Source organism: Quercus suber, unplaced genomic scaffold (assembly GCF_002906115.3).
Source record: "Quercus suber isolate HL8 unplaced genomic scaffold, Cork oak 2.0 scaffold_602, whole genome shotgun sequence".
Taxonomy (NCBI): Eukaryota; Viridiplantae; Streptophyta; class Magnoliopsida; order Fagales; family Fagaceae; genus Quercus; species Quercus suber.
In genome coordinates, this window is record NW_027070046.1 from 377,373 (window position 1) to 402,234 (window position 24,862).

General features: G+C 34.7%; 3 protein-coding genes across 4 annotated transcripts; 2 read left to right on the top strand and 1 right to left on the bottom strand.

Moving 5' to 3' along the window:
- Window positions 1–721: 721 nt before the first annotated feature.
- On the bottom strand, window positions 722–12,369 carry LOC112003844 (proteasome activator subunit 4). Of its 2 annotated transcripts, XM_024036067.2 has the most exons (21): window positions 11,948–12,367; window positions 6,784–6,886; window positions 6,575–6,687; window positions 6,219–6,341; window positions 5,425–5,526; window positions 5,177–5,342; window positions 4,589–4,705; window positions 4,413–4,480; window positions 4,207–4,308; window positions 3,898–4,114; window positions 3,542–3,775; window positions 3,326–3,450; window positions 3,070–3,187; window positions 2,751–2,969; window positions 2,515–2,670; window positions 2,268–2,344; window positions 1,958–2,166; window positions 1,425–1,641; window positions 1,245–1,324; window positions 1,003–1,114; window positions 722–913 (listed from the first exon to the last, which is right to left on the bottom strand). In XM_024036067.2, exons 1-21 carry the CDS (start codon window positions 12,106–12,108, stop codon window positions 739–741), a joined length of 2,994 nt encoding a protein of 997 aa, XP_023891835.2. In that variant the 5' UTR covers window positions 12,109–12,367; the 3' UTR covers window positions 722–738. The 2 variants fall into 2 exon arrangements, 1 of the variants encoding a protein (XP_023891835.2); XR_010625614.1 differs by lacking the exons at window positions 722–913; window positions 1,003–1,114 and having other exon boundaries at window positions 1,425–1,544; window positions 11,948–12,369.
- Window positions 12,370–20,176: 7,807 nt separating this feature from the next.
- Window positions 20,177–20,927, top strand: LOC112003820 (uncharacterized; the record flags this gene model as incomplete). The annotated part of the gene is given in 1 exon segment (XM_065765040.1): window positions 20,177–20,927. A coding segment is annotated over 1 exon segment (553 nt), but the record flags the coding sequence as incomplete, so codon positions are not given.
- Window positions 20,928–23,459: 2,532 nt separating this feature from the next.
- LOC136063972 (THO complex subunit 3-like) lies at window positions 23,460–24,862 on the top strand (the record flags this gene model as incomplete). The annotated part of the gene is made up of 5 exons (XM_065765039.1): window positions 23,460–23,572; window positions 23,928–24,014; window positions 24,102–24,180; window positions 24,486–24,618; window positions 24,700–24,862. Coding segments are annotated over 5 exons (447 nt in total), but the record flags the coding sequence as incomplete, so codon positions are not given.

The following is a 24,862-nucleotide window of genomic DNA, read 5'->3' on the forward strand; positions in this document are numbered from 1 at the left end:
TGACAACCAGCCAGCCAACCTTCTGATCTCTTAGGACTGCCAGCAGCCCCTTATTTTGACTTCTAATATCTGCCATGTATCCTCTTTAATTACAGCTTTGACTTATGTAACTATTGGCTACTTTATTTCCTAATAGTTAAAGATTATAAATAAGCTAGCTATGTAAGAGTACAATCAGTTTTTGATGTGAATTTAACTTAGTTTCAGACCTGGACAGAAACTTTGTTTCTCCAATTTCTCTGTAATTCCAGCTTTAATTCTTAATTTTAATGCAAGTCTAGTTCAAGTTCTCAACCAATTGATTTTGGTTTCCATCAAACAACAGAGTAGAACTTTTATGGATGCCAACATATTGAAGTGATGCAGAAATAGAAACATATTTGAACTGCTACTGCGTGTGAGATTATAATCAGATTAAATTTAGTCAATGGTTTAATTTTCTGCAGATTCTGGGTAAACTAACCGATTTATTCAATTCAGATTTTGTAGTAAAACTTGGTGTAGGAAATTTTTAAGATTCTGAAAGTCACAGAAGTGTTCCTTAAGTTTTAAGTTAATCTATTGGATGATTCTATTAGGTAGTTGTCAGCTTCCATCTCCCAGCAGAATTGGGAAAAGTTCGAGTCTAAATAAATGATGCGTTGGACTTGAATAAATGTCACGTTATAGCACTCAAATTGGATGAAAGGTTTCTGTAAAAGATTGATCATGTAGTAGGGTCATAATAGTTTAGTGGACTTACCTGCGAACAGTTCCATAGTTATGCAAACTGAGCTTAAGAAGATCATCAATTAAAAGAATCACATGGTTTGATGGATAGAAATTCCCCCTTGCGCAAAATTTATTATAGGATGACTTTAATGCTCTCCACATACTGTGCAAGTATGTCTTATCAATAAGGTACCACCTTGGTCTAAACAGACACAGAAATTCAGGGATTATTAGCTTAGAAATAGATGCATAGTTCACGTGACAAGCTGACCAAATGGTTGGATAATTCACCTTCTCTTTCCTTTATAATTCGATGACACAATAAAATTTATCGGAGGTTCTTTAATGGCAGCAGACTCCAAATTCCAAGCCTCTCCAGACCAAGCATCATACCAACATCTTCCTGTGACACATATAAAAAGGAGGAAAAAAAAAGGTGAGACAGGAATTAGAGGCGGCAAGGAGGGAGATGATACTTTTCATTGCTAAAAAATTTCAATATATTTAATTCATCCAGATGCAGTGTCCATTACCATGGTTTCCTAAAGCATCCATAATACGAATAACAAGTATCAATAGGATGCTGTCATCTGATTTTTCCTCTAATAAGTATCTGCTCAATTAAAAAAAATGAAGAGGGAAAGAGAGATCAATAAAATTCATAACCACCCAAATTGAAGGAGTGATATGACAAACTGAAATTTAAACATTACTTGCAGGCAGCATGTATGACCTCTGTAGCTTTTTCCCGTATTTCAGTGCTGCCAACACTTGAACCTGTTGCTCCAGCTATTAAGAAAGGAGCATGATCTGGATCTTCAACTGTGCCATTCCTGGAGGATGGATTGAAATCAGGCAAGCAAGACAAAACACCTTGCAATGAAGAATCAATGCGTAAAAGAGTCACTTTTAAGTGCTCATTCCTGTCTCCTGGGTGAAAAATTGCATGCAACTGTCAGATTTTGAATTTATGCACACACCCAAAAACATAAAAGGGAACTTATTCAGTATACATGTATGTCACTACTGTGAAGAAATGTATGCATAATTATATAGGGAACTGGCATTTGTAGCAGAAAAAACTCCTTAAAATATTTGGATTAGACTAAATAAAATGAAAGCAAGACATAAAACCAGGCTTCTAACTCACAAAGAACATAACCTCCTCAAGGTAAGAGATTCTTTTACTACTAAATCTGCCCAGGATAACAGAAAAACTATGCAAGGGGATGAATGTATCAATCACCTGGGCCAGAATGGATTCTAGCTTGGCATATTCTATAAAGATCATCCAAAGCTGATTGGAGATGGAGGTCCAAAAGTTCATTTGCAAACTGGACTTCTTCATCACTTGGAATATGCCACTTGGGGGGCATCACTGGTTCACCATTGGTATAATCTTTTGTGCTGATCCAATCCTCTAGTGCAGCAGCATCAGGGTGAGACAAAATGCTCCTAGCAAGCCAGAACTCCATATTTTTTTCATTTGCAGGTAAAGACTGAAAAGGCAAGAAGACTAAATACAATTTTGAATTTCAATGAAAAGATTAACATACTTGTACTGATCAGTAGGATAATAGCGTGTCAGGCTTTTCAGAAGTGATCGAAGAAGAGAATCACCAGCACTATTGACCTGTCATATTACCAGAAACTTTACAAACTAAAGTAAAATTTAATGTATGCAAAGAATTATCAGACTATTGTGCAGTATTTTCAGTAAGAATTCCATTGAGACAATTATTCATTAGCACAAACAATTCTCAATATGCACATAAATCAGTTAACCACAGGCCATTACAAGACCTTCCAAGATGGTGAGTCAAAAGAAGAAGTGATAGCTTCTTTAAATTGATCCTTGTAACGTAGAAGTGCAGGACCTCCATAACTGATGGCAATTGATAATACTTTCAGTCGATAATTAATTGTTGTTTCAAGAGCTGGAGAAAGTGTGGGTTTTGCCTGAAAACAAAATACCTAAACTTTAACAAGAAGAATCTAGTTGTAACATAAAACTACATAATAAAAAACAACAGAAGTACCTTGATTGAAATTGAGGCTTTGGAAATTTCTCCTTCTTTAAATCCCATAACTGGTGTATCTTCTAAGGAGTTTATGACAGACAACAAAAGGGGCTCAATTAGGTGAATAACCGCCTCTTCTCTGTTAGAATGGATGCATGCACTGCAAAGCAGTCCAACCTCCTCAATTGCCCCAGGAAGAGTATTGGTCTTGACAAACTTGGAAATTTTTCTCAAAGCCTGTAGGTTTTTTGGGGAAAAATTTAGACCAATATCTTAGCCCAGCATTCTAAGGATATAAAATCATCACACCTGAGTACTTAAAGCCAAGAACTGAGACCTGATCATACAGTGATTTTGAAAGTCTCCCAAGCATTATTTCAAGCATGCAATAGTAGTAAGAACTGTACTCGACCAGAAAAGTTCCTGATGTTGCTGGTGAATGTAGGCCTTCATTCCTGCAGCACCAGTAACCAGTTATTCCAACATTTCACATAGGGAAACTGATGATAATGTTAATCCAATTTAATTAGATTGATGATTATCCAGGAAACGTGCAAGACATGAAGATATGGAAACTGAAGTCCATTACTTACAGAACACTGCTCGGCTCCAAGTATAAAAGTAAGGAAAATAGGCGAGATAAGAACTCATCCAGCCACTGAGAAAGGCTGATTCGCATGAACAACAACCCATCAATATTATCATCCAAAGAAGCCAACTGCAGTTAAAAGCCGATTAATGAAACTGTTTATTCAAAAAGTAGGGGCATGAACCACATCTGCTTGAATGTTGAGGGCTGATGTGCTTACATTGGAAAATATAGAACCAATTAATTGCATAGTCGCCAAGGTTTTTGGAGGATCATTGGCATCCATACCAAGTAATGCATTGGACAATGAAACCATCAGAAGATTAATGAACACATTCCCACCATCAAGATGAACAGAGTTTATTGAGGAAGATGATATGGACGTGAGTAGTAGTGAACGCCCAACATATGCTATGGACATCACAGCAACTTCCAACTGGTGGGTGGCAGTCATCTGACTAGACAAAAAATATTGTAAACCCGAAGTTAATTGGACCAAAAATAAAGGAGAAGGAAAAATTCAAAAGGAGTAAATCCAATTAGCTCTTATTGCTTTCAAACGCAAACAACACTAACCGTTTCCAATGCTATATAATATCGAGATGCCACAAAAGGAAGAACCAAGGAGGGCTCCACAAAGGACAAAATAGAAGTTGCAACAGCAACTGTCTCAGAAAGATCTTTGTCCTTGCTATATTGACCACGATCAATTAACTTGAGCACCACATTCACAAATTTAGTCCTCTCTGATCTTCCCAGACACAGTTCGGCACGTCTACTGTTATTTGGATTCCTATAATAACAGCAATTTGGTAGAAATAGCAAAACAATATGCACAACACTGAGGAGAACATGTCTAGTATAATTAGGCAGACAAATTCTTACTGTTGTTCATGTTTTAGGCGCTTCTTGAATTGAGTTACCAAATGAAGCAAAAAACGCTCCAATGAATAAGTCCATTGACCACCATTAGAAGGATGATAATATCTATGACAAACAGACACCGGTAACAACTGATGAATAGAATTTATGAATAGTTTATATGCTACAAAAAGACAATAATAAAAGCAGAAATATGTTAGTAAACAAACTGTTCCAAAAGGTTGATGAATGTCTCAAGTTGCTCTTGCGCTGAACCATGAGGTTTTAGTAGATACACCTGCAATTGCAATTATAGTTATATTGCATAATAATCTCTAAGGAACCACCCTTGTGGGTATCACTTAATGAACATGGTAAATTCTAGGCCATATTATGTCAGCCTTACAATTGATTTTGCAATGGCCTTCATTCGGGTAACTGTTTTATTGGAGAACAAGAAACTTGTGTTTTTGGGAACACCAAGAGGAAAAGGATATGATTCACGTCCATTTGCTACTGGAACCTGTGATTTCCAATTAGAGCATGAAATCTGTTATGGAAATTCAAATGGCAATAAAAAATAAAAAAGGAGAAAAAGCCCAAGATCAAACAGACAAAATTCAATGAAATGGTATCTTGATGTTGTGAATGCATGGTATCTTGATGTTGTGAATGCATGGTGAGTTGAAACTTGAAAGCTCATGTTTACTATATATGCAGCTGCTGAAAACTAAATTCCATTTAACCTTCTGATGCAAAACATTTATAATGAAAGGATCAAAGAAATTTAGTAAAATTGTTTAAGTATCTTAGTATAATCACAAGCCATATCAATATATAAATTACATCCAAAACATTCTACTTCCATTCCGATAAGCTTCAAGTAGAATAGAAGTGAATCATGCTCAACTATAGAACTCAACAACCAGTCACCAATCATTTAATCTATTTACCAAAACAGGTTCCACAATACTTGAAGATTTTATATTCTCACCTCAAACATATTTAAGAATCTACTGAAAAGTGTAGGTAAGAAACACTCCCAATCAATAAAGTTGCAATTCTTTACAGTACGAGCTATAACACCAGCCCATTGGCAATTCCAAAACTGGCAATTTGGTATCGAGTCCCATAGGTTTAAACACTCTTTAATCCATTCACTGCCATGTAAAGAATTGGAAGTTAATTTGACAGAATTGGTCACATCTGAAACCATAAAGAATAGAAGTTATATTTTTGTACCATGAATAGAAATCTTGGTTGTCCAAATTTGTAGGAAGAAATAGTCTTACAAATCCAGATCCTTCAAAGGATGAATTATTCCATGGATTTTCGACTAAAGATCTGCAAGGTTGTTTAGTTAGACGGAAAGCAAGATAGAGCAACTTAAGAAACTGGGATATCTGACATTCCACATCTTATCATTCTAATGAAAACTAGAATTCACTGAGAGGGTAGGAGAATTGAACAAGCTCAAGCCTAGCCCTTCAAAGTCTTTTTAGGCTATATCATTTTTGGTTCTTTAAATGTCAAAAGAACCACATCAATAGAGAGTATGGACGTCAAATAAAGGTCAAGCCTAAAATGACTAAATTTTGACCTATTTGTTTTTGTAAAAGCTAGGACCCGTTTGGTACGTGTATTTAAACAACAATTTTCAGTTTTTTTGGAAATACGTGTGGGTGAAAAAGTGTGTGGAAATACATGTAATATTGTTTAAAAACTGAAAACATGTGTTTGAACTCGTGTACCAAACGGGGCCTAATTTTTAAACTATTAGTTTTTTAAAATTTTCATGAAAGGATATGTAAAACAACATATTCCATGTGTGTGGCTAATAACCCAAGAAAAAATCAAAAGGTCAACCAACAAATTTGACAACTATACATATATGCCTGATGTAAAGCAAAAAGATGGAATGACTGACAAATCAGAACAACTAAAGGAGCAAACAGATGGATGGAGAAATTTTTTAAAAAAAAGCAGTAAGGATCTCAGATGGATGTCCAAATTTGAGGGAGCCTCATAGCAGTTACCTAAATTCAGACCATATGTCAAAGGCAGAACCTGGTGGGAAGAATCTCCGGCAGGATTGAACAAGAGAAGTAATAGTCTCAAAATGTCGAAGTTTTAATCTCAGCCCTTCTGGACCTGGATTTCTATTACATGTTTGTAACTCTAAGTTAATAGTATACAAAGTTTTCAGATGCAAGAAGTATAAGACAGTATCATGTTATATTTATAATTACTATTACCTTCATTACCAAGAATCATTGGTTACAAATTTAAAACCAGTGCACATTTCAAGAGCAAAAAAGGAAGCATTAAACAGTAATTGTATCAATCTATGTCCACATAGGCAATACATTCAAAAGGTGTTTACATAACTCACCTTGTGAAATGTGTACTAATCAGAGTATCATAGAAAGGCCGCCACTGAACTTTCAATGACAATTTCTTGTGATACTTATTAAATAATTTGACTAATATATTTCCCCATTTGACCTATCAATACAAATTAAACCACAATAAAAAACAGACCAAAAACAACTGCAAACATATACAAGAACTTCTGTTTGTTTTTTTAATCCAATGTATTACCTGGGCATGAAGGTTGTTTTGTGATACATGAAACAATTCTAACCCAATTTTGACTAGTGTGTCAACATCTTCTAAAGCCACTTCACTTTCAGCATCTATGAAACTGCATCACAAAGAAATAAGTTAGATTGCATTCCTGTCATCAGCCCCATATGGTTGTGATAAGGTCTGAACCTACAGAGCATCCACTTCATCAAAGTGTTCCATCATTAATAGCTATTAGTGATAGAAGACCAACATAAATAGATGAGGACAAAGCATGACCATGTAAAAACATAAACAGAACTTTACAACTATTTCTGAAATTGGCTTGTCCAATTGAAAGGTGAGATAAATCCATTTGTGTTACATCCTTCAGCAGATATGGACTGTGACAAACCATGACATGCTATGTATGCCTATAAGCAGGTTTATATTACCATAAATTGTATCATTCAAGCATCATCTGAATACCCATTCCCTCCATGGAAGGCTAATATATTGAAACACACTAACAAAATAAAAGGCTAGCTATGACTAGAACTGAATAAAAGTTTTAAGAGCTATTAAGTGATAGAGACATATAGGAACAATGCCACATCCAGTTGTGTTCATGCATGAGATCTTACACTGATTAACAAAAACCTCCTAGTTCCAAATGTTCACAAAGAAATACTAACAATCTGCAGATTGTTTTAACATGATATGGTTTCTAAGTAGGTATGTGGGTAGAGCTTCAACATGGATTTTAAAGTTTTACGCGAAGCTTCTTTCTTTATGTGCGATGATATACTGATGCTGTGATCATAAGATTATACTAGTCTTTACTCTTTCAGTTCAGGTTGCCCCCAAGGACAAGAATTCACAAAAGGGTCATCTAACAACCTATTGTATTACTGCCAGACATGCCACTTTGATAATTTATTATCCAAATTTCTACTAACAAACTTCTCAACTCTCACTCCTTTTTTGCCCTAGTGGGTAACTATACCCCATCTTTGTAAGCATACATCAATTGATAATATGATTCAATATAGTCTACTAGTCATGACCCTTGGCAAATTATAGATCCTTTACCATAAAACCAGCAAGAACTTATGTTTTACAGAAAAAAATGACATGTTTGTCATTGAAAGTCTAAAATTTTGTCAATTTGGTAATTGACTTTGTGAGAATCGTGACAATGAAGAGTCAACTTCAAATCAGCTGCATGGCATTTCCTCAGATGTCTTGGAGTAAACCAAATCAAGTAGGGAGTCCCAGAAACATGAAGCCACAAAATTCCCTGTTTGATCACAATGCAAGGCCCTGCACTTAACCAAATGCTAGGGTGTCCCACCTACATGCCATCCTATGAAGACAGAGAACACCATAATGCTCTAGTGCTTAGTTGTAAAGAAGCAATGCCAAGCAGTCATCTCATTAGTCATAGCCACAGTGCCTAGCAATTAGTTATTATTGGAATTGGGCCGATGATTGTAGGAGAGAAGTTAAATGTGCATGTAAGCTCCTAGTTTTTCAAGGGCAGAGCCCATTACTCAATTCAGCCTGAGATAGAAAAGGCACTTATTGCCTCTAATTCATATTCTAGCCATCATGCTTTTTTTGATAAGTTTTGGCTCCAAACGGAGGAGGAAGTAGAGATTCAAAATAGTAACCTAATCTTCATGAGGTATGGTCCCTAGCGAATTGTGCTACCACTTGGGGTTATATTTTAGCCACCACACACTGTCATTTTTGAAGCCTTTCTTGACCCCACCAGCTTCAAGGGCACCAAGGTTGAGGGTTTATAACGTCAACTGACGCGGTTCATTTTTAAAGCTAGTTGTTGACTAGTGCTTATGTTGTATGATAAGTAGATCCTGTCACTTGTAACAGAAAGTTAGTTAGTTGATAGATTGTTACTGATAAGTGCAATAGCCTATTAGTTAGTTAGAGATGTTTGTTAGGCTTTGGCCAATCACATGGCAGCCACATGGTAGGTTCTTGTAAATAACTTTCTAGCCAATCGGCAGCTTGCTTATGTATCTAAAAATAAGCAAGGCTGCCCTCATTGTAACTAGTTGAATTTGACTCCAAGAAATCTACCTATGAGGTATTATTCAAGAATGTATCTCTTGAAGAGCTAGTTCATTCTTTCTTTTCTCTAAGCAACTTAACCTTCTAAAACATCTTTTATTTTCACCATTTTTTCCTCCATCATAAATTAGTATCAAAGCTTGAGATCCTTAGGATTCAAGTTCGTTTGCAATTTGTTTCTTCATTTTCTGTCATCAAGAACCTGTCAAGATCATATCTTGTTTGATCCCTTGTACACTCCCTATGTACAAGGGTGCTCCCCTTTTTGATATCAATAAACTTATTACTTATCAAAAAATATCTTGATTTCATTTTCTTATCCTCTACTTGTGAGCCTAAGGATTTGTGTAGATGGCACCAATAGTTTACAATAGAAGGAACAAGAAAGCTTCTGTAGCACATAACCTGAGGTGCATGTTCATCCCAGGCAGCAGCCACAATTACACCAAGAAGGAGAAGGTGACATTGGAGTAGACTGTGGAGCTGCTAAGGGATTGCTGCCTTGACTGAGGAAGTGAGAAGAAACTAGCGCTATCATCCTAGAAATGATGATGAACCTGCTGAAGATGCTGAAACTGATAGTCACAGCAACTTCAGTAACCCGATTGGTCAGCCTAGAGGAGGTGTTCCAAGACAAGTGCCTGGTCTCCCAAGGGGAGAACCAAAATGGGAATCAAACTTCAAGATTGAGTTACCTAAGTTCTATGGTAGCTTGTATTATGAAGAATTCAGGGATTGGCTTAACCAAGTGGAAAGAATCTTTGATTTCCATGAGATACCAGATTCCAAGAAAGTGAAATTGATCTCTATCAAGCTGAGAGGGAGAGCTTCAGCCTGGTGGGAACAACTCCAAGTTCAAAGAGTTAGGAGGGGTAAAAGAAAGATCCAAGATTGGTGCAAGATGAAGCAGAAAATGGGAAACCAGTTTCTGCCTTTCAATTATATGCAATCCTTGTACAAACAACTGAATAATTTGAAGCAACATGGCAATTTGGAAGAGTATACAGAGGCATTTTATCAATTGGTAGCTTGAGTAGACCTAAATGAGAGTGAAGAGCAGATGGTTGCAAGGTTCTTGAGTGATCTTAAACCACCAATTCAAGATGTCTTATCTTTGTATCAACTGTGGACTGTTTTTGAAGCTTACAATAGAGTCTTGATGTTTGAGAAGCAACTTGCAAGAAGAGCTTTTGTGCAGTTCCAAGATTTTGTGTAGTTCCAAGCTTATGGTGGTGGCAGAAGTACCCAAGTCAGCACTCGAGGAAGGCCAACTACTAATAGTGCACAACCTTTCAAGATTGACAGTGTAGGTCTGCCTTCAATTTCTGGTGCAGCCAAACCAATCCCTAAAGTAGCACAAAGTTTTACATTTAAGTGCTACAAGTGTGGAGAAGCTGGGCACAAGGTCATAGATTGCAAGAAAAGGGGAATTAATGCTCAAGGCAAGGGTAAAGCTTTGATGATTGAAGGTTGTGAAGACTAGGAAGATGAAGAATTTCCAATATATGAAGAAGAAGAAGAAATGTGTGATAGTGTATTCATAATTGAAGACAATAGAGGATGGAAATGTATTCAAGAACCCGCATATGATCAACACATGGAAGAAGAAGCAGATGCTTATATAAAGGAAGAAGAGGATTTATCATTAGTAACAAACGTCTTGCAAGTTCCAAAGACAGAAATGGAGGATGACAAGTGCCTTAGAAGAAGTAGTAATGAGGATATGGTGTCACAAGAAGTTTTTAACAATCTTGAATCAAAGAATCAAGACCAGCCCCAACCATAAAAGCTATCTTGCTTCAAGAAAAGAGGTGAAGTTAGAGATTCTAGAAAGTGCTTAGTGTTCTTAATTAATGACTTTCAAGATTATGTTATTTGTGTGACAACCATGGATGTTTGCCATCTCTTACTTGGGTGTGAAAGATTATGTCCATATCAAACCATTTCGAATGGGACGAGCAACACATCCAACTTATACAAGAAAGGACATCATTACACATTTCGAGTGGACTATTTTATTAATACTCTGTTTGTCACAATAGATAAGAGAGTAGCATGCTGAGGTGCACCAAGGTCTTGTATCAACCTGCATAACCAAAGAAGCTCAAAGGTGGTATTAGTAAGAGCATAGTAGTAAGCATAGTAGTCAGCCTCAGTAGTCAGTAATAGAGTGAGCTACAATAGACTGTTTCTTGTGTAACGATTTCCATTTTGTGCAACATCACCTGCAACAGGTCATGCTCCATCTTTGTCCTATTACTTCTACTGATCAACTGGCAGAGATATTTACCAAGCCTCATCCTCCAAACTGTTTTCATACTCTTGTTACCAAACTCAAGATTGGTCCCAAGACTACCACCTTGAGTTTGAGGGAGCATGTTAGACTATTGGTTTAATTTGATTGTTTGTAGGCGTGTACATCAGAGGCCTGCGCCCATCATTATTGCCCGTATGGCACTCCTATTTCTTGCTGATCAATCATATGTGTGCCTATAAATATAGGTTAAATCTTGATACACACTCCCTCTAAAATCATGTTTTGAAAACACAAATGATGTGATATTGTGCGTTCCATACATAGTGTGTAACTATCACTACTCATAAATATATGTCTCTACTTCTATGGTTTTACAAACAAATATATAGAATTATATTCCGCTCTATCTCTTTCCCTTTCTCTTTTAACAAAACTTCCTCCCAATAACTTAATTTTCAAATAATACTGATCACATCATACCACTTACTCAACAAAGCAACAACTTAAAAATTAAAAATTAAAAATTAAACCTCCTCTAATACTAAAACACAAACAAATTGCACCACTCTAATAGGGAAATGTCATTCAATTATTTATTGCAGCAGTGGTTAAGACAGTTGCTCTTTGCACAAACAATCCATAGCTTAAAAATTAAACTCCAGACGAACAAAGACAACACTAAATTCAGAACTCAAAATAAAAACTGAAACTCAAATGCATTTATCAGAAACCAACAATTGAACTCAAAAGATATGCAAAATGGACACAACATAGAAAGGAAGAAACTTGAAACCCCAAAACAAAACAAAACAAAAAAAGAAGCCCAAAAATGAGAAATTGAAAACTAACAGTTTGATGACAGGTATCCATGTAAGAGTTGCATAAACAGAATCAGGATCATCAGGTCGATACAATTCGTTGACAGTCCTCACTACCCTTGCAAACGATTCCTTCTCTTTCTTAGTTTCCTCAGCCACATGTGGTGGAAGCCAAGCATTATAGAGATGCATTGGAACAAAGAAACAAAACCCAGAAAAGAAAAACCAGAGCCAAGAGCCAAGAGCAAGAGCAGCAAGAGACTGCAGTAGAAGACTATGGAGTTGACTGTTATTCTTTCCTTGTTCGTTTATTGTTATGTGTGGTGGTGAAGGATCAAACAGGCTTTGTTACGGACACAGACACAGACAATGACACACTGATAAAAACATGTTTGTTAGCTTCCAAATACGCGCAATTGTATTTGTACCTGCCACTTTGTCACTTTCTGAGGAATCACATTCACATTCACATTCACGCGGCTGCTAACAACTATGTCCAAAACAAGGAATTAAGGGTAAAATAAATATACTACATAGACAAAAATATTCTTAAATTGGTATAAAGGTCAAATGATTGTAATAAAGGATGCTTTTCCATTTGATGGCTCACGAAATTTGCAATTTGCTTCCTATATTTTGTTTGCTTTTTAACAAATTTTACTACACTTTTTTACTACATCAAACATGAAATTAGTTTTAAATTTATCATAAAATAAAAGAACACCCGTTAACATAAATCATTTATTTATTATATTTTTTAATTTTTCATAAAATATTGAGTCTGAACTATGTTAGAGACATAATTTTTTGATTTATTTATTAAGATATTAAGTTGCAGATTGTGAATAGTACCAAAAAAAATTTGTTGATTGTGTAACGTCAATTTTATATAAAGTTATCTGTTAATTATGTAGCAAGCATAACATGACATTCTAATAGTTGTAATAAATTTGCAAAAGCAATAACACAGATTGACAAGAAATTTCACAATCTTTTCATATTTGTTTTTTTTTTGACATATCATAAAATAACACGTGAGTGGACAGTGTGGAGTGTAATTGATAGTGTGTGTGAGTAAAAAAAAAAAAAAGTTGTACACATCTCGTTGTACTTGATTGAGTCTGAGTTAATAGAGACCAGTGAAAAAATGCGACTTTTTTCTACTTTTTTTGGCCACATACTATAAAGTGAGTGTAATCAAAAGTTACTTTTCCAACAAGATGTGAGCCCCGTGTGAGTTTCTGTTAGCTTTTATCTTTTAGGTTTTTTTGCTTCAACAATAAAGCAAGCAGGGCCGGGCATAGGGCTAGGCCGTAGCCTAGGGCACCTACAAGGGAAAGGCCCCCAAATGGGGGACAGTAAGTATTTTTTTTCAATAAAAAATATATATATAATGAAGTTAGTTAATGCAATTAAGTTCAGTATTTTTTTTCAAAACTAACTAATTTAATTCTTAAAATCAATTTAATCCATAAACAATGTTAGGCTAGTTAGTCATCTTTTTCAACTATTTTGGAGACTAAATTGATTTTAGGGATCAAATTAATCAATTTGAAAAGTTTTGGATCTAGTTGGCATTAATTCAAATCTCAAAGCATGTTAATGAAATTTACCCAAAAAAATTTAGTTATACTTATTTTCTTTCATTTATAAAGAATGCCAAGAAATTTGAGTAATGTTAGATATAATACAAATTTTACTACATAAATTTTATAAATAGATATATCACTAATCACAATAAATAATTCAAAGAGAAAAATTTTAGAAACACTATAAACTTTACAATATAACCTTTACAAATTAACATGGCAGTAAATATTATTGGTGTCTTCAACAACCTAATATATGTATGTTTGAATTACTTTTATGAGTTTGGTGACACATCTTTGTAAGTCGCAAGTTGTAAAATTTATAGTATCTTTATCATCACTTATTCACATACTAATTTGTTACTTCCTTAAAGTGCAATTAATCACATATATTTTCACATCATTTTGTTAGTTTTATATATATATATATAAGTTAGTTTGTAAAAAAAATTATAGTAGCTTTAGCATTTTCCCTAAAAAATTATGGATTAATATAAATTTAACCCAATAACCAGCAACAAGTGATTTAGCTATATTAAAAAGTAATGATTTTAAATAAATAAAAAATGTAATACAAAATATTATTTAAATATAAAAAGGCTCATTCAAAGTTATCATCTTAAACCTCTAAATGTGCTGAGTCAGCCCTAATTATAAACACATAATTTTGCACGCAATTTTACAACATGCTGATATGATCGATTGTAAATCTTCAACAAAAAATTGTGAATCCATTTAAACAAGTTTGGATAAAAAGTATTTATCACTCACAATCAAACACATCAGCATATTATGAGTTTGAGTGTGTCAGAAGAATTATTATTATATTTGCTGTAATATATCAAGTTGTGATTGTTCCATGATAAGTTTAGTGTTAATAGTAAACTCACGTTGTGAAAGTAATCTTACTTTCATCATAAATTGAAAACTCACAAAAGTGTGAAAGTGAGAATATCCATAAGATTCTTGTCTCGTTTTTAGTCCAACTATACTTTTATCAATTTTTAACAAAATATACAAATAAGTTTTTAATAGCTTAAAAAAAAAAAAAAAAAAAAAAGCTGCTTTCAATAGCTTTCAGAAAAAAAAGAATGCCAAGAAATTTGAGTAATGTTAGATATAATACAAATTTTATTACATAAATTTTATAAATAGATATATCACTAATCACAATAAATAATTCAAAGAAAAAAATTTTAGAAACACTATAAACTTTACAATATAGCCTTTACAAATTAACATGGCAGTAAATATTATTGGTGTCTTCAACAACCTAATATATGTATGTTTGAATTACTTTTATGTGTTTGGTGACACATCTTTGTAAGTCGCAAGTTGTAAAATTTATAGTATCTTTATCATCACTTATTCACATACTAATTTGTTACTTCCTTAAAGTGCAATTAATCACATATATTTTCACATCATTTTGTTAGTTTTTTTTATTTATATATATATAAGTTAGTTTGTAAAAAAAATTATAGTAGCTTTAGCATTTTCCCTAAAAAATTATGGATTAATATAAATTTAACCCAATAACCAGCAACAAGTGATTTAGCTATATTAAAAAGTAATGATTTTAAATAAATAAAAAATGTAATACAAAACATAAACTAAAATATTATTTAAATATAAAAAGGCTCATTCAAAGTTATCATCTTAAGCCTCTAAATGTGCTGAGTCAGCCCTAACTACAAACACATAATTTCGCATGCAATTTTACAACATGCTGATATGATCGATTGTGAATATTCAACAAAAAATTATGGATCCATTTAAACAAGTTTGGATAAAAAGTATTCATCACTCACAATCAAACACATCAACATGTTATGAGTTTGGGTGGGTCAGTAGAATTATTGCTATAATTTCGCACGCAATTTTACAACAAGCTGATATGATCGATTGTGAATCTTCAACAAAAAATTATGAATCCATTTAAACAAGTTTGGATAAAAAGTATTTATCACTCACAATCAAACACATCAACATATTATAAGTTTGGGTGTGTCAGTAGAATTATTGCTATATTTGCTGTAATATATCAAGTTGTGATTGTTCCATGATAAGTTAAGTGTTAATAGTAAACTCATGTTGTGAAAGTAATCTTACTTTCATCATAAATTGAAAACTCACAAAAGTGTGAAAGTGAGAATATCCATAAGATTCTTGTCTCTTTTTTAGTCCAATTATACTTTTATCAATTTTCAACAAAATATACAAATAAGTTTTCAATAGCTTAGTATAAAAAATAAAAATAAAAAAAGCTGCTTTCAATAGCTTTCAGAAACAAAAACTGGGCCATGAAAGTCAAGGCCGAACAGGAAATTATCAATAACAATTTTTCACGTCAGCATCAGCGGGTGTCACATATTTTGTGATTTAAGCTTGTCCAACAACAAAGTATATTTGCCACGTAGAACAACCCCACAATGAAATGACATGCAAATTGACATAGAAGAATACTGCCACTAAAAAGTAAAAAGAAATGCTATGTAATTTTTTTTTTTCTTTTTATAAATCTAACAACTTTTTTTATACTAGTTAAATTAACAAGTTTTGGTTCTTCTTTGAACTCACCATTAATATCATTATTTTATTTATTATTAACAATTTATCACATTAGTAGGTGTCAAATATGTTGTCTCTAGACTTTCTCAAAAGTAAAAGGTAAAATTTTCCACACATAAATGAAATCAAAACACAAAACATAACTCTTGCAACGATCCATGAATAAGCTTTCAAACACAAAACATTAAATTGATTATTATGTTATTAATGTGATATCAATTGTATATATTGTTATATCAAATTTTAATACTTTATAGAAAAATTAGTAGTAGTTTTAACCTTTTTTTTCTATAGAGTAATAAAATTTTAAGATTGAGTTATGTTCACCTAAAAAAAAGAGTTATGTTAAAGACAAATTATTTTACTTGTTAAGATGAAAAATAAATAGTAATTGGTGTAGTAATCATGCAATTTATAATCTTAGCATGTCATCTCATCTGATTATGAAAATCTTATTAAGATTTTTATATGAATTGTTGGAAATTTAGACCCCTTAAACACACAGATTGCGTAGCCTAGATTAATTAGCCAAGTTGTTACTTAGTCAAATTAAGCAATTCTAGGTTAAAACAATCTAAACAATCATATCAAGATATAAAGCAGCGGAAAATAAATAACACAAGATATGATCACCCAGAAAACCACACGGTAAAAACCTAGAGAGGATTTGACCCACCGATCCTCAAGGCTAACCTGAATTCACTATGAAAGAATTGAAGTTCATACAAAAGGACTACAAGCTCCCCGCTCGACTTCCTAATGCTACCCACCAGTAGAACTTCCTGACACGACCACGCGCAGGCTCCGAATCCACGGACTACTTCTTTCTTGAATTCCTCAATCAGCTACAAGCTCCCCGCTTGCTTTTCTTTTAATCTTCAATGGCAACAACCTTGTTGATCATCAAGATGTTGAAATAATCTCTACCTTAAAAACCCTAAGTTTATGTGAAGGAAAGCTCCTCAAGGATCTCACAAGAGATTCACATAAACAGCAAATATAAGCAACAAAGACTTAGAGAGGTTTGGGTACGAAACCCTAAAAATAAAAAGAGGCACAAGAGGCACTCTAATCTCTCTCTCAGAAGTCCCAAAAACGTTCTAGGGTTTTCCTTATATATAGAAGTGTTTTACTTGAACTCCAAGACGTTTAAATAGAGTTTAGGCTGAACTGGAACTCTGCAGAAAAATAAATCTGTACGTGGTTCGATCGATCGAGTCTAATTTTCGATCGATCGAGCCTTACAGATTTAGTCCAATAAATCTGCACTCACTCGATTCCAGTTTTACAAATAAACATACTTTGAGCAAGCCTAAACAAGACTAAACAACCTGTTTTGATCATGGTTTGCCAACAATACAAATTAGAGTTCTAAATACATAAATTCCTAAATCTTTAGAACCTAACATGAATAATGTTAGAAATACAAAGAAATTTTACAATCTTTTAACAATTTTTTAATGTGCCAAATTGCAATTAGTGGGAATATGAATCCACCATTATTATTACTTTTTTAATCTTCTGATCACAATTTATAATTTCAATAAATTGTGAAAAAAAAAAAGTTATGAACATAGACTTGCCCATTTTTATCACTGGAATTATTAAGAAATGATGTGACGAGATTGAAGTCCTTTTCTTTAATTTTTGGTCACAATTGAAGTGAGTGAGTGTAACCAAAAGAGCTACTTTTCCTGCAAGTAGTGAAGGCCAAAAGCAAGAAAAAAAAATCATGAATGTGAAAGCCATGCTAGTGCGATTTGAACTTTGCCAACAAGAAAGAATATTTGCAGCAGATATTTACAACCCCACAATGACATGACATTGCAAATTGCAAATTGCAATTGGAAGAAAATAATGCCCCAATTGAAAAAGAAAGATTTTCCAATTCCACGCGGAGAAGGTAATCAATCAAAACACTTCTATGCTATGTAATAAATTAAGAATATCTAAAAAAAAAAAAAAAAAAAAAAACTTCTAGGTTGGTACAGGACTCATTGGGCCTAAAAAGAGACTTTTTTAGATTGGTATAAATTAAATATTGATGGTTCTGGTATAGGATGTCCTGGACTTGCATGTGGGGGTGACCTTATTAGGGACCACCAAGGAAGATGGGTTAAAAGATTCACTAGAGCTATAGGTTGGTCTAATTAGAGTCTAATAGTTTGGAAGATGAACTTTGTATGCACATCTCCAAATCCAGGCAGTTGAAATCGAATTAGATGCTAACTCTGTTGTTGGATTACTACACAGTAATGATGTCTCACTTGCTGACCATGCACCAGTGGTTGATGATTGCAAGAACTTAAGGAACCAAATTCTCAAGTGGAAGCTAAACCATTGCTTTAGGAAAGACAATGCATGTGTCAATATACTTGCGAAAATAGTAATCCACCTTTAACAAGATTTTGTTATTTTGGACACTCCTTTTATGGAGCTGTCCTCACTTTTATTATATGTCCTTACTGGGTATCGTTTATGTACTAAAACGGCATCTATGGCAATGTAACACTTCTTGTTTATGTATCATATTTCCCTGTTATCAAAGCAAACAAACGGAAAATTGTTTAATGTACAATAACAACATATGGATAGGACACGTTTGAAATTTTCTTAACATTCTAGGAACCAAAATCAAACTTGAACCAAATTTAAGGAATGAAAGTATATATCAACGGAAAGAAACAAAAAATATATATAATAAAGGTCAAAGAGGAAAATTAGAGTAATTTCCACATAAAATCAATTCATAAAGGAGACTTTTGTAAGTATTGAAGACCATATATTTTATTGTAGGGTCATAAAGCCCAATGATATGCATCCACATTCTGTATTGGGCCTGAATCCCATGACGAGACCCGTAGTCACATATGAAGAAGACAATGATGATCATAGCAGCCCAGGAAACCGTGCCGAAGACAGTTCTGTCCTCGGCTAGACAAGGCTGAGGTTGATGTAAAAAGACTTACCGACAAAAATAATCTTCCAAAGTACCCTAGGGAAAAAGATAAGTACAGCAAGCAAGCACACTGGAGCATGGCGGTAGAGCAATTCCAGGAAAAGCTGCAACCTCCACATTAAATGTTCCACAACTAACACTCTGGCCGCATTTAATATGGAAATGATACCTGAGCAGTGGCTTTTCAGACTCACAGCTTCTACCTAAGAGCTTTGGGAGGAAGGCTAATGTGACAAAGATCAACAACAGCAAATCTGACATGCACGTGTATGATGGAGATGAAGGAGGAAAGTAGTATATAAGGAAGAAGGAGCTCTGAGAAAAAGGATTGGAATTTTTACTAGAGAAAACACTGTAGAGATCTGAGCTAAATTTATAACCATTGTCACTGTCACTCAAGAAATAATAAGCAAAAGCTCCTCGGACTAGTGCCGAGGACTGAATCACTTGCCTAAGTCCATATTCGCTTTACCTATTCTTCCATTAAATCATCTTCATCCCCTGTTACACTCATTAAAGCCCAATTCCTCTACTCACTCTTTACAAATTTATTGTAGTGGGCCTGTTGGGTTGAGTTCACTTATCCATTACTCATAGTGCTCAAACTCAGGACCCTACATTTATCTTAACAGTTGGTATTCAATATTCATAACTCTATTATTGAAAATGAAAGTAGGCCGAAAGATATCCAAAATGATTACGTTCATGGTACATTAATGATTACATTGTCAAAATTATTAGGTTCATGATTACTTAAAAGTTTTGTAGATCAACTATACTTTATCAATTCGATTCAAAATATGATTAAATTGCCAGTGGTCTTGCAGTGTTTTCTACGGAAACGCCCCCAGCATTCAATTCCTCCCTCCCCAGTCCCCGATTAGAGAGAGAGAGAGAGAGAAATTAGGTGACTGGGCTGCCTGGGTCAGTACATGAAAAATGGGCCAATCATCAGTTCGATCCAAAACATATAGGCCCACCCCGTGAGAGAGAGAGAGAAACGTAACCGTTGAAATTAGAAAGATAAAAAATAATACTAACTAATGATCTGACCGTTGCGAACAGAAAAAATATATCCGTTAGGAATCCCAGGCGTTCAGCAACAATTTAAATAGAACAAAGACCAACCCACACTAAATCATAATCAAACTTCGCTCTATCTGAAAATTCTCAAAGCTCGCTCTCTCTCTCATTTCTTAGCCAACGCGTTCTATTTGCTTCTGTTTTCTGTTTTTCCTATTATATAATATAGCATTTCATTTTCTGCATTTTTCATTCTATATTGTTGTTTGTGTTTCCATTTTTGCATTGAATCTTTTTGGCTTTTCAGCTATCATCAATGGCCCAAATCAAAGATACCCACATCGTAGAAATCCCAGTAGATGAAGAGCACCAACAAAAGCAACTCTTATCTGCAATCCAACACCACCCATTAATGGAAATCTCAGAAAGCCCCGGCCATCTCTTGCTTCTCAAGCTCTGGCAAAGAGAAGAGGATCTTTATGGCCGGCGCATTGCTCTCAAAGAAACTAGAATAGACTCTCTCAAGAGAGAAGTTTTCCAACTTTGCTGTTTCCTTTTTATCTTTCATGGACTTTTCTTGACTATATTGTTTACCTCTTCCATTAAGTCCCAAGATCAGGACCTGCATACACATGATACTTGTAAGAGATGGTGGATACCGGCTCTTTTATTGCTGTCCACCTCGTCAGTTGTTGTGTTATTGGTTCAGGTGAAGCTTTTCAGGTTCTGGAAGGTGTGGAAGCAGTTGCAAAGGGAGAGGAATGATAACCGAGCGCTTGCGAGGTGTATCCAGGAACTGAGGATGAAAGGGGCTAGCTTTGATTTGTCTAAAGAGCCCCAGTGTGGGAAGAAGATGAAAAGCTCCAGCGAAAAAAAAAAAAAAAAAAAAAAAAAAAAACTTCTAGGTTGGTGCAGGACTCAGCCTAAAAAGTGACTTCTTTAGATTGGTATAAATTAAATATTGATGGTTCTGGTATAGGATGTCCTGGACTTGCATGTGGGAGTGGCCTTATTAGGAACCACCAAGGAAGATGGGTTAAAAGATTCACTAGAGCTATAGGTTGGTCTAATTAGAGTCTAATAGTTTGGAAGATGAACTTTGTATACACATCTCCAAATCCAGGCTGTTGGAATCGAATTAGATGCTAACTCTGTTGTTGGATTACTACACAGTAATGATGTCTCACTTGCTGACTATGCACCAATGGTTGATGATTGCAAGAACTTAATGAACCAAATTCTCAAGTGGAAGCTAAACCATTGCTTTAGGAAAGACAATGCATGTGTCAATATACTTGCGAAAATAGTAATCCACCTTTAACAAGATTTTGTTATTTTGGACACTCCCTTTATGGAGCTGTCCTCACTTTTATTATATGTCCTTACTGGGTTTGGGGTAATCGTTTATGTACTAAAACGGCATCTATGGCAATGTAACACTTGTTGTTTATGTATCATATTTCCCTGTTATCAAAGCAAACAAACGGAAAATTGTTTAATGTACCATAACAACATATGGATAGGACAAGTTTGAAATTTTTCTTAACATTCTAGGAACCAAAATCAAACTTGAACCAAATTTAAGGAATGAAAGTATATATCAACGGAAAGAAACAAAAAATATATATAATAAAGGTCAAAGAGGAAAATTAGAGTAATTTCCACATAAAATCAATTCATAAAGGAGACTTTTGTAAGAATTGAAGACCATATATTTTATTGTAGGGTCATAAAGCTCAATAATATGCATCCACCTTCTGTACTGTGCCTGAATCTCATGACGAGACCCGTAGTCGCATATGAAGAAGACAATGGTGATCATAGTAGCCCAGGAAACCGTGCCAAAGACAGTTCTGTTCTCGGCTAAACAAGGCCGAGGTTGATGTAAAGAGACTTACCGACAAAAATAATCTTCCAAAGTACCCTAGGGAAAAAGATAAGTACAGCAAGCAAGCACACTGGAGCATGGCGGTAGAGCAATTCCAGGAAAAGTTGTAGCCTCCACATTAAATATTCCACAACTAACACTCTGGCCGCATTAAATATGGAAATGATACTTGAGCAATGGCTTTTCAGACTTACAACTTCTACCTAAGAGCTTTGGGAGGAAGGCTAATGTGACAAAGATCAACAACAGCAGATCTGACATGCACGTGTATGGTGGAGATGAATGAGGAAAATAGTATATAAGGAAGAAGGAGCTCTGAAAAAAAGGATCAGAATTTTTACTAGAGAAAACACTGTAGCGATCTGAGCTAATTTTATAACCATTGTCACTGTCACTCAAGAAATAATAATCAAAATCTCCTCGGACTAGTGCCGAGGACTGAATCACTTGCCTAAATCCATATTCGCTTTACCTATTCTTCCTTTAAATCATCTTCATTCCTTGTTACACTCATTAAAGCCCAATTCCTCTACTCACTCTTTATAAATTTATTGTAGTGGGCTTGTTGAGCTTGAGTTCACTTATCCATTACTCATAGTGCTCAAACCCAAGACCCTACATTTATCTTAACAATTGGTATTCAATATTCATAACTCTATTATTGAAAATGAAAGTAGGCCGAAAGATATCCAAAATGATTACGTTCATGGTACACTAATGATTACATTGTCAAAATTATTAGGTTCATGATTACTTAAAAGTTTTGTAGTTCAACTATACTTTATCAATTCGATTCAAAATATGATTAAATTGCCAATGGTCTTGCAGTGTTTTCTACGGAAACGCCCCCAGCATTCAATTCCTCCCTCCCCAGTCCCCGATTAGAGAGAGAGAGAGAGAAATTAGGTGACTGGGCTGCCTGGGTCAGTACATGAAAAATGGGCCAATCATCAGTTCGATCCAAAACATATAGGCCCACCCCGTGAGAGAGAGAGAGAAACGTAACCGTTGAAATTAGAAAGATAAAAAAATAATACTAACTAATGATCTGACCGTTGCGAACAGAAAAAATATATCCGTTGGGAATCCCAGGCGTTCAGCAACAATTTAAATAGAACAAAGACCAACCCACACTAAATCATAATCAAACTTCGCTCTATCTGAAAATTCTCAAAGCTCGCTCTCTCTCTCATTTCTTAGCCAACGCGTTCTATTTGCTTCTGTTTTCTGTTTTTCCTATTATATAATATAGCATTTCATTTTCTGCATTTTTCATTCTATATTGTTGTTTGTGTTTCCATTTTTGCATTGAATCTTTTTGGCTTTTCAGCTATCATCAATGGCCCAAATCAAAGATACCCACATCGTAGAAATCCCAGTAGATGAAGAGCACCAACAAAAGCAACTCTTATCTGCAATCCAACACCACCCATTAATGGAAATCTCAGAAAGCCCCGGCCATCTCTTGCTTCTCAAGCTGCTGCAAAATGTCTAAATAATTGTTGATTATATATTCTTCTGTTCAGGTACTGTTGAAGTACTAGCATACCCATCTCTGCGACCACTTGACACCCTTGTGGCTCATACAGCTGGTTGCTATTGTATAGCAATTGATCCGATGGGAAGGTGTGCATCAAAGCTCACTTATATATATATTTTTTGGGAGTTTCACTTGTTAAAATAGCTGTTTACTATCTATATATGTGGATACCCAATCATGTCCACTTATTAAACTCCTCTGTATACTTAGTTATTTCCTTTTCCTTCCTGCATTGTAGACTTTTTGGATTCGTTCCATATGTGAGTGATAATGAGTTGATAGTTGAGTATATGGCTGGTATACTACAACTGTCCTTCTAATCCTTTTGTAACATTTGCTTCTTCTTTTTTTTTTTTTTTTCCTTCATATATACCTATAAAAATATCACAAAGAACATGATTTATTTCTTCTAACTCCCAATTATTCTTCTAACTGTGACAGATATTTTGCTGTTGGAAGTGCTGATTCCTTAGTAAGCCTGTGGGAGATATCGGAGATGCTCTGTGTGCGAACATTTACAAAACTTGAGTGAGTTTTCCCATGGGTTTATCCATCATTTTGAACTCAGTTATTACATCTGTAGGCATGGGATTGACCTTTTCCTACTTTTCTCAGATGGCCTGTCCGCACAATAAGCTTTAATTACACTGGAGATTATATTGCTTCTGCTAGTGAAGACTTGTTTATTGATATAGTAAGTATTCGAGTGACTTTTCCAGCTTTTCTTTTTCTAAGAAGTGTCTTTTCCCTTTGCAATGAAAGAAGAATTGTCTAGCAAGCTTAGCATGGCTAAAAAGCTTCTCCTTCCATCTGGCTGATACATAGGCTTTACTAATTTGCAACACAGACTATCCCACTTAACTTTTTAGCTGAAAAGACAGCTTGGTCATCTATAATAATAATTTCTTAAGTGGGTCATATTTGGATTCTACGTATCCAACTTTTCACCTAAAGTGGGACATACAAAAGGATTAATAATTTTGCCTCCCTCTGGCACAGTCAAATGTTCATACTGGACGAACAGTGCATCAGATACCATGTCGGGCCGCTATGAACAGTGTGGAATGGAATCCTAGGTACAATTTACTCGCGTATGCTGGGGATGACAAGAACAAATATCAGGCTGATGAAGGTAATTGCAGTTTCTTGTTATATCAGGCTGATGTTCAGGTGCTTTTTGTTAACTTTATATATTTTTTGTTTCTTGTTGCAGGCGTTTTTAGAATATTTGGCTTTGAAAGCCCCTAACATCTAGGCAGAGAGATGAATGTATTTTTTAAATTATCATCATTCAATTTGTGTTCAGTGATTTTTCATGCATATTCAAGTCAAATGAGACGAATTCAGTTGTAAACCATGATTAAAACATTTTTTTT